Source organism: Nematostella vectensis, chromosome 5 (genome assembly GCF_932526225.1).
Source record: "Nematostella vectensis chromosome 5, jaNemVect1.1, whole genome shotgun sequence".
In the NCBI taxonomy this organism is placed as follows: domain Eukaryota; kingdom Metazoa; phylum Cnidaria; class Anthozoa; order Actiniaria; family Edwardsiidae; genus Nematostella; species Nematostella vectensis.
This window is the reverse complement of record NC_064038.1, coordinates 3,726,754-3,740,376: the sequence shown is the minus strand read 5'-3', so window position 1 is coordinate 3,740,376 and position 13,623 is coordinate 3,726,754. Positions and strand designations below refer to the sequence as shown.

General features: G+C 40.6%; 2 protein-coding genes across 3 annotated transcripts; one reads left to right on the top strand and one right to left on the bottom strand.

Annotated features, from left to right (window-relative positions):
• Positions 1 to 43: 43 nt before the first annotated feature.
• On the bottom strand, positions 44 to 3,732 carry LOC5517754 (integrator complex subunit 14). The gene is made up of 4 exons (XM_001637697.3): positions 2,690 to 3,732; positions 2,139 to 2,403; positions 973 to 1,038; positions 44 to 745 (listed from the first exon to the last, which is right to left on the bottom strand). Exons 1-4 carry the CDS (start codon positions 3,643 to 3,645, stop codon positions 551 to 553), a joined length of 1,482 nt encoding a protein of 493 aa, XP_001637747.2. The 5' UTR covers positions 3,646 to 3,732; the 3' UTR covers positions 44 to 550.
• A 205-nt stretch (positions 3,733 to 3,937) lies between these two features.
• Positions 3,938 to 12,775, top strand: LOC116601455 (peptidyl-prolyl cis-trans isomerase FKBP8). 2 transcript variants are annotated; one of them, XM_048728037.1, is made up of 11 exons: positions 3,947 to 4,176; positions 4,306 to 4,815; positions 6,831 to 6,978; positions 7,121 to 7,208; positions 7,660 to 7,779; positions 8,639 to 8,713; positions 8,925 to 8,958; positions 9,612 to 9,668; positions 9,987 to 10,076; positions 10,566 to 10,769; positions 11,355 to 12,775. In XM_048728037.1, exons 1-11 carry the CDS (start codon positions 4,096 to 4,098, stop codon positions 11,436 to 11,438), a joined length of 1,491 nt encoding a protein of 496 aa, XP_048583994.1. In that variant the 5' UTR covers positions 3,947 to 4,095; the 3' UTR covers positions 11,439 to 12,775. The 2 variants fall into 2 exon arrangements, with proteins under 2 accessions (XP_048583993.1, XP_048583994.1); XM_048728036.1 differs by having other exon boundaries at positions 3,938 to 4,815.
• Positions 12,776 to 13,623: the final 848 nt, after the last annotated feature.

Below are 13,623 nucleotides of genomic sequence, written 5' to 3'. Positions count from 1 at the left end.
AAAAACATTTAAAAAGGTGTTTGGGAGTAACCAGCAATTCAACTGTTTGACAATTTTCTATTCTGGGCATTTATACACAATTTTCTCCTACAGCATTGGCAATCCACTATCTATTCTGCAGGCCCAATACAATGCATCCAACATATAAAACATCACTAATGCACAGTCAATAAAAAGTTGTATTAACTTTACACCCTTTCATTAATAATATACACCTCCCAATATACCAAAAATAGATAGAGCCGAAGCTATTGAAAGCACAACTTGATAGGAGTATGCACACAGAACCCAAATGTTAGCAATAAAACAAAGTTAAGTAGTCCATTGTTGCAGATGCTGATGATATAACACACATAGTTTAGCAGATGTTAGCCAGTGTAACATGCAGTAATAAAGTATTGCAGTTGTTGGAGATTTAATGAATACAGTACCATACACCAATGTTGTAGATGTTGGCAATATAATGCATTGCATTCAACCAATGTTGCAGAAAGAGCACTCCTCAATGCATGGTTCTTCAGTGTTGCAAACGTAGTAGAAGATGAACTGCTTATTCAAGTGTTGGAGTTATTGAGTTGTCCAGCTGGTGGTATGGTGCAGAGCGTAAGCACGATGCAGCGTGCTGTAGCTGTATGGCTGCCTCTGGCTTGACCTTTCCACTCTCCTTCTCTAACATCATGGCCAGGGAATCCAGGAGTTCCAGGAAACAGAAAAACAGTGCAGCACGGCGGATTCGGTTAAGTTCCTGGAAAACACCAGTTCATTAACAATTGAACAAAAAAAACTTTAATCATAGGATGAAGCAGTAAACAATAAAGTGTGTGCTAAATTGGTTCTTCTACATGATTTTTTTTAATTAATTATCTGTTGATCTGACTTTCTTCAACAACAAAATAAATTCTCGCGAACATACCAAACCTTTAAAACAATTTAAAGCAGTATTTAGATGTTATTCATAAATTAACTTTTTACCTTGAAGAACTGCCCCTGCTTATCAGGAAGTCTTTTGGCATAGCGCAAGACCTTTTGGACATCAGACTGGAAATAAAAAAGAATGAAGAATTGTTAAAAAGGCCATACTCCACACAGATGCATAGGTGTTACCTGCAAATTGAAAATCTTTAAATTGAAGTTTGCAGCATCCTTGGGTACCCATTACTTTTTATTTATTTTTTCTTATATGCAAACCGACATTAATTGAATTCCCTCTATCCACTCATTAGATACCTCTTTATAATACCAATATTTAGCCTGTTTGATTGCACCTAGTACAGTGGAACCCCGTTAATATGGACAACCTCGGAACTTTCATAAGTGTCAGTATTATCTGGATGTCCGTATTAAGTGGGCTGCCCTAAAGGCATCAAAAATGCATTTTAAACACTCAGAATGCATGCTACAGCAACATAACATGTTTCATATTGAAATGTTAATCTTTATAACTTGTGTATCAAGTTACATTTGGATAAAGTACTTCTGCGAACTAGTGACATGTTCCGGTTATTTCCTTATTACTCAAATTCATAGCAAAATTTTTTTTAAACTACTCCTTTTCTCCATCGTCCTTGCGATTGCCAATTTCAACTCAATTATTCTAACTCAATTCGTTATACTGTAATTCAACAAAGGTTGTGAAAACCCGGCTCAGAAGGCATTTTCGAACATCAACGTTTCTGAAAGTGCAAGACTCGAATCCCTTTTGCCCATAAGGCAGGGTTAAAGCCGCATTGTCACCAGTTTACTTCTGGAGGTCCAACGGAAACCTCAACCGTTAAAAAACAAAAGAATCTATTAGAATCAGAGATATTTAACAGGCCATCCGCTTTAAATTATCAATCACATCCTCAAAGAAACTTCCAATAGACACACTGCTTTCAATATTTTGAAATATTCTTCGCGTTTTCCGTTTAAAATCATCGGATATTTTTACGTAATCGACCGGAAGTAAACTGGTGACAATGCGGCTTAAATTTGGCATGAAAAATGTCTTTTAAGACACATAAAAGTGTCGGGTGTCTGGATAAAACAGATTAAATTATAAGAGAATATATGAGACTTTTGTGGGGACTTTTAATACTGCCCAGAAAAACGTAGTTTCCGTAATAAGAGGGTGTCCATAGAGCAGGTTTCAACTCTACCTGTAGCCCACTTGGTTTGATCCAGGCTACGTTGGCCTGTGAGTTGTAGCTTCGCCGCTGTGATGGGGCACATGGGAAAGGCCGCTCCTCCTTCTCGCCATCCTCACTCTCCCTGTATGGACATGGGTTGAGTTCAGATGAAGGGCCCAGCTGTTTGAAATCTCCAAGCCAGGAGATATGAGCTCCTGGGGCAAAGGTTGCGAGTACCAGGTTGGATTTCTTTTTGCTGTCTGCCCAGGAATGGAGGAATCCAAACCAGTCAGAACTACAAATAAAAAATCAGATAGATCTTCTTTTGGGATGAGCACTTTTTTCTTGCAGAGGGGGAGTATAAACATGATCCATTGTCCTGGACAATGATCCTACATGCTTACTGTAACTAGATAATATATCTTATACACTTACTCTAGCTAGGCAATAGATCTTTCTCTAACTAGACAATAAATCCTATACTAGTTTGATGATAGTACATACTATATTAATTATTGTAATTGGATGATATATCATCTACAAGACACACACTAAATGGATGATAGATCTTACATACTTACTCTATCTGGACAATAGCCACCATCTTCTCAACTTTGAGGCTACCATGAAGAAGGACACAAAAGGATGGTGCCTTCCCATCATCCTCTGGTGCACCCTCACCATCCTTGCCAATAGGGATAACAAGGTGCCTTGAAATACTTGCCGGACTACTTACATCAACTGTGTCCAGGAAACCACAAATATTAATCTCATTAGGAAATCTCCTAATTTTATTTTCCTTCCGGTCTTTTCGATAACTCTGCAACACTGTATTCCAGGATACTGAAAAGTCTGGTGGGGGTGAGAGAGTTATCTTAGAACTCAAATGCCCACAGTTTAAAACTCCTTCATAGCTTATATAATGTGTCTGTGCTAGACGGAGGAAACAGTTTTGCACTGAGTGTACTGAGATAGGAGCTTCGGGTACATAAACACTGCCACCTAGACCATTCATATCACACAACTGTTGGAATAATAAGAAATTTCCTGTCATTTCTGCTGGGTTAGCTACGCAAACCACATGAAGTTTACTTGGGAAAGGAAAGGGCAATGGGCGGTTTGCGTTCTCCGACCGATGGTCTAACAGCTCTTTTAGTGAGCCGACTCCGGACCCAAGGGAACCATCCGTGACTAGGATAATCTGCACAGGCACAGAAGTCCCCCATTCTTCCACTACATGGGCCGCAACTCCAGTCAAAGCATTCTCAAAACAAGTTTTATCATAGACATCCACAGACATGCAGCCTTGCTTTAGTAACTCATAATCGCGAGTGAATGGCACTGCAATCTCCCATAGAGATGAGAATGCAACAAGAGCTGTGAATTCCAGTTTGAACTTGCTCGAGAGGTGGTCAAAGAAGGCGTAAAGCCCTCGAATAGCAAGATGACGACGCTGCAACGAGCCTTCTTGCTCGTCCACGACTTGTAAGCGTCTTAACATGGAGAGAGAAACGTCAAGTAGCACTACAGTAGGCATCGCTACACCTCAGTACCGAATAAATGCAAGAATTTCCTTTGATATAGATGTACACACAAAACAATAAGAAACAAAGATGGCGTTCGACACCACAGGTAACCCATTTCATCTTTTCTTTATTCCAAGATAAAACATCCAAAGAGACGACCTCATTTAAAAAATAAATATAAATAAAAAAAAGTATTAAATATAAAAATAGTGAGGGCTGCAACGCTTTCCTCTCTTAGGAAGAACTTTCAATCTCACTTGCTCACAGCTGTTTTCTACATGGTCTCCCTGTGTATAGTTCCTAGCCCCCCCCTCTCTTGCTTTTATTCTCTTCTCTGAAATGGCGCTGGTTTGGCCAGTTTCCATTTTACTTATGAACTGATTGTAGAGCCTCTATCGCCTAAAATATTTATTTCTTCCATTCTCGCCTTATTTTTTAAGTTAACTGAAGGAAATTCGAATATGGAACCCGTAATGGCGGGAGTTGTGGATGGGAAGCAGTGCGAAAATGTCGCAACAACAGAAGACGAAAGATTGAATGAGGTCAGTCAAGAGGAAACAACCAAAAGTTCAACTAAACTAAATAGTGATTCATCGGCTAAGGACGAAGACGTTGTGAATGAGGGCGATACTGGTTGTTTAGCTGCTAAGGATCCCATTTCTTCCCAACAGGATGAAATCAAAGGTAATTGCGACGATAAAGTGAAATTTTCAGAAAATACTGAAAAAAGTGATAATGAAACGGAACAACAAAACAAAGAAAGTGGTAAGGATACTACAGAAAATTCTTGCACACATGCAGGCCCTGAGAAGATGACTCCTTCAGGAGTATCACATAAGTTTACTGATGAAAAATCCAAGGCGGAGTACTTAAAAATTAAATCTGAGGTCACAGGAGGGGCGGAGACTTCAGAGAGTGAGGGTGAAACAGACAAAACGCCAGAGCACCATGGAAGTCACCACTCCCCTGATGCTGAGACACGTGCTGAGTATCGTAAGATTAAATTCGAGGTGACAGGGGAGGCGGAGACATCAGAGAGTGACGATGGTGATAACAGTGCCATGCCAGGCTTGATTGATGACACGAAGTCAGTTAGTCAGGTGCAAGTGTATGAGAAAAGCAAGGAGGTTAACGAGGAGGAGTGGACAGACATTCTTGGGAATGGTTTACTTAAAAAGAAGGTAAGTGACAATGCCTTAACCACTCAGGAATTATCACTATTTAAAAATTAAATTAATTTCATGTCCACAATACTTAAATTTTGGACTTGGATCCACCTTTGCATATTCAGGTTCTCCCCATGTACTTAAAACATAAACAAATACATTAACCCCAATGTTTTCAGTACCCCCTTTTTTTCAGGCTTTCTCATCCTTTACTCCTATAAATGGTCCCTCACGAGGGTCCAGTATTCTTCTCTCAACCTTTACTCCTATAAATGGTCCCTCACGATGGTCCAGTATTCTTCTCTCAACCTTTACTCCTATAAATGGTCCCTCAAGAGGGTCCACTATTCTTCTCTCATCCTTTACTCCTATAAGCGGTCCCTCACGAGGGTCCAGTATTCTTCTCTCATCCTTTACTCCTATAAATGGTCCCTCAAGAGGGTCCACTATTCTTCTCTCATCCTTTATTCCAATAAATGGTCCCTCACGAGGGTCCAGTATTCTTCTCTCATCCTTCACTCCTATAAATGGTCTCTCAAGAAGGTCCAGTATTCTTCTCTCATCCTTCACTCCTATATATGGTCCCTCAAGGTCCAGTATTCTTCTCTCGTCCTTTACTCCTATAAATGGTCCCTCACGAGGGTCCAGTATTCTTCTCTCATCCTTCACTCCTATAAATGGTCCCTCAAGAGGGTCCAGTATTCTTCTCTCATCCTTTACTCCTATAAATGGTCCCTCAAGAGGGTCCAGTATTCTTCTCTCATCCTTCACTCCTATAAATGGTCCGTCAAGAAGGTCCAGTATTCTTCTCTCATCCTTTACTCCTATAAATGGTCCCATAAGAGGGTCCAGTATTCTTCTCTCATCCTTTACTCCTATAAATGGTCCCTCAAGAAGGTCCATTATTCTTCTCTCATCCTTTACTCCTATAAATGGTCCCATAAGAGGGTCCAGTATTCTTCTATCATCCTTTACTCCTATAAATGGTCCCATAAGAGGGTCCAGTATTCTTCTCTCATCCTTTACTCCTATAAATGGTCCCTCACTAGGGTCCAGTATTCTTCTCTTATCCTTTCTTCCTATAAATGGTCCCTCACGAGGGTCCAGTATTCTTCTCTTATCCTTTACTCCTATAAATGGTCCCTCAAGAGGGTCCACTATTCTTCTCTCGTCCTTTACTCCTATAAATGGTCCCTCAAGAGGGTCCAGTATTCTTCTCTCATCCTTTACTCCTATAAATGGTCCCTCACGAGGGTCCAGTATTCTTCTCTCATCCTTTACTCCTATAAATGGTCCCTCACGAGGGTCCAGTATTCTTCTCTCATCCTTCACTCCTATAAATGTTCCCTCACGAGGGTCCAGTATTCTTCTCTCATCCTTTACTCCTATAAATGGTCCCTCAAGAGGGTTCAGTATTCTTCTCTCATCCTTTACTCCTATAAATGGTCCCTCAAGGTCCAGTATTCTTCTCTCATCCTTTACTCCTATAAATGGTCCCTCAAGAGGGTCCAGTATTCTTCTCTCATCCTTTACTCCTATAAATGGTCCCTCACGAGGGTCCAGTATTCTTCTCTCATCCTTTACTCCCTATAAATGGTCCCTCACGAGGGTCCAGTATTCTTCTCTCATTCTTTACTCCTATAAATGGTCCCTCAAGAGGGTCCAGTATTCTTCTCTCATCCTTTACTCCCTATAAATGGTCCCTCACGAGGGTCCAGTATTCTTCTCTCATTCTTTACTCCTATAAATGGTCCCTCAAGAGGGTCCAGTATTCTTCTCTCATCCTTTACTCCTATAAATGGTCCCTCACGAGGGTCCAGTATTCTTCTCTCATCCTTTACTCTTATAAATGGTCCCTCACGAGGGTCCAGTATTCTTCTCTCATCCTTTACTCCTATAAATGGTCCCTCAAGAGGGTCCAGTATTTTTCTCTCACCCTTTACTCCTATAAATGGTCCCTCACGAGGGTCCAGTACTCTTCCCCCACCATGAGTAAGCGGCTATTAGCAGCTTGTTTTGCATATATGCAGGTGTTGCGTGCTGGGAAAGGGCGTGACACCAGGCCAGACAGGGGCCAGGTAGTGATGTTACGCACGGCAGGTCACCTGGATGATGGTACTGGTGCTGACTGGAATCAGTGCTTGCAGTTTATCCTGGGAGATGGCGAGGTCATACAAGGTACCTGAGTTCATTTTTATTATCTGTGATTTTTACATTTTGCTAATTTAAACAACTAAGAACTACATATAAATCAGTAAGCTATCTGAAACTCCTTGCGAAATCTATTTAAAGTCCCTTTGTGTGCTGTGTACAATTTCAGCGTTTGACCTTGCTGTGGCTTTGATGGAGGTTGAGGAGGTCTGTGAGCTAGTGACAGATCCCAAGTATGCCTATGGAGAGTTTGGAAGGTAATTCTCACAATCACTCACTCACTCACTCACTCACTCACTCACTCACTCACTCACTCACTCACTCACTCACTCACTCACTCACTCACTCACTCACTCACTCACTCACTCACTCACTCACTCACTCACTCACTCACTCACTCACTCACTCACTCACTCACCCACTCACCCACTCACCCACTCACCCACTCACCCACTCACCCACTCACCCACTCACCCACTCACCCACTCACCCACTCACCCACTCACCCACTCACCCACTCACCCACTCACCCACTCACCCACTCACCCACTCACCCACTCACCCACTCACCCACTCACCCACTCACCCACTCACCCACTCACCCACTCACCCACTCACCCACTCACCCACTCACCCACTCACCCACTCACCCACTCACCCACTCACCCACCCACCCACCCACTCACTCACTGTAATTTTTAACTTTAGAAAAGAGTGCACACCCCCTGTGCCGCCAAATGCAAAGATCACATATGAACTTGAACTGATGGCTGTTTCTGATGGACCGGATCTTGAGCTCATGGAAGATGAGGAGAGAATCAAGATAGGGTAAGATATGCCAGAGTGTAATTTTTATTTTAAAATATTTTTAGGATATAAATATCCTCTCTATACACAGGATACCTCATAATACCTCATAATACCTCATAATACCTCATAATGGAGTAGACAGCAATAAGAAAGACAAATTCAAGGAAAACTTCAATTCATAGTGGACATTCATTGAGCCCCGTTCATGGAAAAGTTTTAGGACTAATGATATTAGAATTCCTTTGTTTTATTAGTAGTAATTGTTCCTTAAATATAGAAACAGTAGAGCTGCAGATTATTAGTTCAAACAATTCACAGTTGAAAGTAAAGTAAGGCACCCACAACTGAACAACAGCGAATTGCTTGGGACGTTTTTTTTAAAACAACAACAATAACAACAATAAAATATGATTGAAAATAGCATTCATTAACAAGGCACACTTAAAAAGATGCACATGTAAAAATAACAAAATCTAACAAACCTTACTTACTTTTTAAAGACCTTTCTAATATCTCTATATCATCTTTCCATTTCTCTGATTGGAGAGTGAAAATTTAGTTGTTGTTAAAGAACATATATGTTGTTTTAAGAATTTAATTTTTAACTTGATTCTTGATTCTATTCTATCTGCTTATTGTTATGGAGCTCTTCTGTCAACACAGTCTAGTGAGGATAAAATTTAGACCAGGCAGCACATGCCTTCTATACTTCAAGTCCTTGTTGAAAACAATATAAAGCATTACACTGTACTAATGTCTCATTCACCATTTGCCACACCTCAGGGAACTTTTTGTTTGGTCTCAGGTGTCATTAGTAAAAAAAAGGTCCAACCAGAAAACTGGATAATCTTAGATAATATTTCTTCTCCACTTTTAGTGACAAAAAGAGGGAGTTGGGCAATGAATTATACACCCAGGGTGACTACTCTGCCGCCATCAATAGCTATCAGAGGTCAGTGAATTCTTAAACATAAAAGTAAGTGAATCCTAGAAAAGCTACAAGTGTTTATCTATATGGTATTCTGCTCTCTTATAGTATCACGTAAACTATTGATTGATTGTTTTCCCAAATCAGTTGATAGTTATTTTATTTACCATTAGCCGATTACGTCTCTTTATTTACTTTTTATCCCATGATGTTTAACTTTTGATTTCTATTTTAGAGCACTCAAATATTTATCACCTTCTACCTCTGAGGTTAGTGTTCTGTATTCACTGATCAGTGCTGCAACATGCCTTACAGCAGGTTACAACACAAAAACAAGAATATTAAGAAAATATTAGGGGCACAGCACCTACTCGTCATTCCCTTATAATTTTTGAAAATATTGGGGGGGGGTGAGGGGAAATGCCCCCTGTGACCCACCCCCTGCTAGTCATCTGAGGTTAGTCAACAATAACCACTTGTAGGCATCTGCCTATCAAGCAAGAGCGTTGTGGCAACATGTGAAATGTATTAGTAATACTGCATGTTATTTTATTTCTTATGATTTTGGTGATTTTGCTTCCATGACCAGTCTGCGTGATTTTACAGGAAATCTCCCACTCCTCCCCAATTCTTGAGATCCCAAATCCCCCCAATTATTTGACTACACAATAAAAGAAACTTTGCAGAATCTGTACATAGAATCACGCACTCACTCACTATCCATTTACGTCAGTGTCCACCTATTGGCAGGTGTGACGCGGCATGGAGGTTCACATCGGGGTCGCACAGGTTCTTTACAGCATCTCTCCATGCTTTTCGGTTGGATGCCACGCTTGCCTTCAGGCCAGCCGAATATACTAATATACAGAATATACTTGTGGATAATGGTCTAACTTATCTCCGTCACCAATTTGTTCCATAGAATGTTCAAAGTGTCAAAGTAAAGTGCTGGAATAACCTTGCGGCTGCACAACTCAAGGTTAGTATAATAAGGAGACATTTGGGGGTTGATCTTAATCATATTTTAATTTGGCTTTTTAGTTTCAAGGTTAGTTTAAAGAATTTAGTTGTGAAAATTTAAATTCATTAAGAAAATTTCAGATTCTTTACATAATGTACTCTTAATTTTCAGTGTTAACTTCATCCGAGCAATAGTTGCTGCTGTCAGTTCTCCTCAATTTCCTGCTGTATTTCTTCTTTTATTTTTTTCCAGACATGACCCACCCTATCTGTGCTTATAGTCACAGACTTTACTCTTTAGTTTTATTGGCTTCTCAATTTTATTTTTTATCTATAGATTGAGGCCTACAATGCTGCCCTAATCTCATGCATGCAAGTCCTACAGATTGATCCAGACAATGTCAAGGCCTTGTTTAGAAAAGGAAAGGTCAGTATAGAAGAGGAGTTGCCTATTATTTTCCTAAAATGGGGATGTTCTTGACTTACTCATTTTATATCACATTATTTTCTGGACCGCTTTGATGTAGTCGAGAAAGTCAAATTGTATGCAATTTTCCAAAATGCATGGGAAATATTATTCAATGCAAGTTTTCAACCTTTCAAGAAAATGAAACAGGCCCCTGCCTATGTCATATAGATACATGCATTGAAAAAAGGCTGCAATATTATAATTTACTCAATCCCTCTTAAAAACCCTGTATGCAGTTTTTAAGCTTGACCAGTAAACAATAAACAGTTCTATCCATGAACAATGTAATTATACATTGTATATTAAAACGGTCAGTATAAACAAAGTCTTGGCATGTTTTAGCTGGGTTTGCCTCTCTCAGTTCGACTAGACACTGGAAACAAGGTCTTACTGGTCATGCTTTCGCCATTCCAAATAAAGCAATGACTTTTCTTTTCTCTTGTTTAGGTTCTTGCTTCAAAGGGTGAGCTATCCGAGGCCCTCCCACTTATAAAGAAAGCAAATCAACTGGACCCCAACAACAAGACCATCAGGGCAGAGCTACGAAGTCTACGTAAAAGAAAGTCCATCCAGGACGAGAAAGAGCGCAGCATGTACCAGAGAATGGTTGGGGGCATGGGGAAGACGGAAGAATCCAAAGATAGCAGAGGGGTAATGAGTAGGCTGGAGTTATGCAGATATATACAAAGGGGTGTCCTGAGATATCAGTGACGGGACCGAAATTAATTGTGGGTTTAAATAAAATGTTGACTCTGCCACCTCCTCTGTAATGATTAACTGTCACTTATGTACTTTGAATTTCTTTAAAAACTTGTTTCTTGTAAAACAGAATTTGATATATCAATGGATATATAATGTATTATGAAGAAAAAAAGCTTAAAAATTTGGATATTCTATAGTGCAGCAGCCACTGTCGCTTGGTTGGTCGCAGGGAAGGGAGTGAATTAAAAATATTTGCATAAATTGTAACAGGTATAAAATTGTGGATTATGCCTTTAAAGATTATTATCTCACAAGGTTCAGAGTTTGGTAGGATACAGATCGCTACAACAACACAGGGACACATGAAACCGCTAACACTGTTGGTGTTGGTCTTTTATAGCAGAACCTGTAAATGTCATCAGGCCAACAAAAAAAAAGAAAGGGTACATTCATAATTGTAAACCAAGCAATACTGATAACAATACAAACTTTGATTTATGTGTGCATACTCAATTGCTATTCTTTCTGTTTCAGTTGATGGCCTGGTCCTTGGTGCTGGGGGCGACTGTCGCTGCATTGAGCGGAATCCTGGCCGCTATCTACTTTGCCAGACATTAATCATGTACAGGCGCTTTCTAAACTTTTAATAGGAGAATTATTATGTGTGTGGTAGAGGTACACACTGCTTAGACGCCTAAGCCAGGCGCATAGCCAGAACTGGCTGAGGGGGCTGCACAAGCACAGATGTCATATAGATAGGAAAGTATTTGACGTTTTATCGATAAGAAATGACTGCTTTTTGGCAAAGGGTGCATGCCCCCCTTGAGACCCGCTAGCTAAGCGCCTGGGCTGAATTCCAGATGATTGAATTTGAGCTTTGGCATAACTGTAAAATGAACAGAAAGTTTTAAAAAAATGCAATTGTTTGGCTGTTAACCAACACAGACGTTTCAAAGCCTAGCTTTCCCGCTCAAATTAAATTATCTTGTATTGGGTGGTATTGGATGAAATTCTCCGAATATCGACAAAATTAAATATAAACTTACAATATAACTTCTAGTGTTGTGATTTTTACGTATAAATACGTTTTTTAATATCAGCAACGTTTAAGACATTAAAAATCACAACAAGAAGGCATATTGTAATAGAATGGTTTTCAAAAACCCGCGAAATACTTTTTAGTTTATTTGGTACTAATACACTGTATTGTCTTTGTTGTATTTTCTTCTATCCTGACTATTACACTTCTACAATTACATTATTTTGTTGCACGGGACTTTGAAAACCACTCTAACAAACACTGTTATTTCTTATCGGTTTTTATATTGCCTGGTTCACATAGGTCTGATGTAGAAGTGTTCCTGAACGACTTGACCCAGGCCCATAAGAATTATTACGCAAACAGCTGCAACCACTTTTTGCATCAAATATGTAAGGTAAAAAGGTCATTTACAGTAGCTACTATTGCTAGTGTCGAAAGAATACGATGTAAATTTCAAATCGGGCGTATAAAATTATAAAGTAGCACAAAAAATAAAATCTTTTTAAGAGCGTAGCCAGGGGGGCCAGCCCCCCCCCTTCCAACAGCCAAAAATACAGTAAATGTATGATACATTATTTAAGATAAAGGAGAATATGTCTTTTAACAGCCTTTTTAGCCTGCTTGCAGGCGGTACTCGGTGTTATCATCGCGGAAAACCCTCTCCGTTCGATGATCGAGCGCCATCTTGCATTCTAAGCCGCGTGGTTCCTGGGGCGAGCGCAACGCTCGAGAAAGGGTTTTCTGCGATAACAACACCGAGTACCGCCTGCAAGCAGGCTACAGCCTTTTGGGCCCCATTCTTTTAAAGATCCAGGCTACGCCCTTGCTTGCACTTCCTGTTGTGCAGAGCTCTATCTCTGTAAATGCTGTATTTTTATTTTGAATAGAAGCCTTTTGGGAGATAATTCGTAAAGTAGAGCTTCGAATTCATAAAGTAGAGCGAATCTAGGGGAGGGTTTAAAGGGATTAAACCTCCCCTTCGATTTGGCTGCCAGAAAGCCATATGTAACAAAAAAAGTCACCCCTCCCCCCTTTGTCACTGAGCCAAACCCCCCCTTTAGCGAAAAGCTAGATGCCGACCCTGCATCACATTCGGTCTCACCCCCTCCCCCCTTTGTCACTGAGCCAACCCCCCCCCCCTTTAGCGAAAAGCTAGATGCCGACCCTGCATCACATTCGGTCTCACCCCCTCCCCCCTTTGTCACTGAGCCAAACCCCCCCCTTTAGCGAAAAGCTAGATGCCGACCCTGCATCACATTCGGTCTCACCCCCTCCCCCCTTTGTCACTGAGCCAAACCCCCCCTTTAGCGAAAAGCTAGACCCGACCCTGCATCATATTCGGTCTCATCGAGTCACGCGCGGTATTGGCTAATTTGGTGGAATTTCGGGTAAGTATTAAATTACGTGCTTCTAGCTACACACCACAAAGGTTGTGCGCAACCAAATCAGCCCGTCGGTGTTCTGGGAATTCTAGCTGTTTACTTTTGGTTTGATAACAAGCATTTATTGCAAACCAGCATTTCAAAAAGATGCATTTGTAATTTGTTTAACTAAAACAAGCCTCTGCTTCGTACGCAGACGCTTACTAGTGTGACCGGACTAAGCGCGCAAGAGAGCTTGGTTGACTCTTCTCTTTTCCCAAACCTTCCAATGGCTCATTGCGCTCACTAGTCTCGAGTTACTTTCCGGAGTGATATTTTTCGCTTGTTTTTAAGCGCTGCTCTGCTGACCTGAGCCGCTAGGGTGTAAAGGGCGTAAAGA

What these genes read in the sequence shown, in the direction of transcription:
- LOC5517754 (XM_001637697.3), bottom strand. Translation starts at nt 3,645, where the DNA reads ATGCCTACTGTAGTGCTACTTGACGTTTCTCTCTCCATGTTAAGACGC. An exon ending in TCAAACCAAGTGGGCTACAG is followed by an intron (nt 1,039 to 2,138) that starts GTAGAGTTGAAA and finishes TTTTATTTCCAG; the next exon opens with TCTGATGTCCAAAAGGTCTT. An exon ending in AGCAGGGGCAGTTCTTCAAG is followed by an intron (nt 746 to 972) that starts GTAAAAAGTTAA and finishes GGTGTTTTCCAG; the next exon opens with GAACTTAACCGAATCCGCCG.
- LOC116601455 (XM_048728036.1), top strand. Translation starts at nt 4,096, where the DNA reads ATGGAACCCGTAATGGCGGGAGTTGTGGATGGGAAGCAGTGCGAAAAT. An exon ending in GAGGAGAGAATCAAGATAGG is followed by an intron (nt 7,780 to 8,638) that starts GTAAGATATGCC and finishes CTCCACTTTTAG; the next exon opens with TGACAAAAAGAGGGAGTTGG. An exon ending in AATCCAAAGATAGCAGAGGG is followed by an intron (nt 10,770 to 11,354) that starts GTAATGAGTAGG and finishes TTTCTGTTTCAG; the next exon opens with TTGATGGCCTGGTCCTTGGT.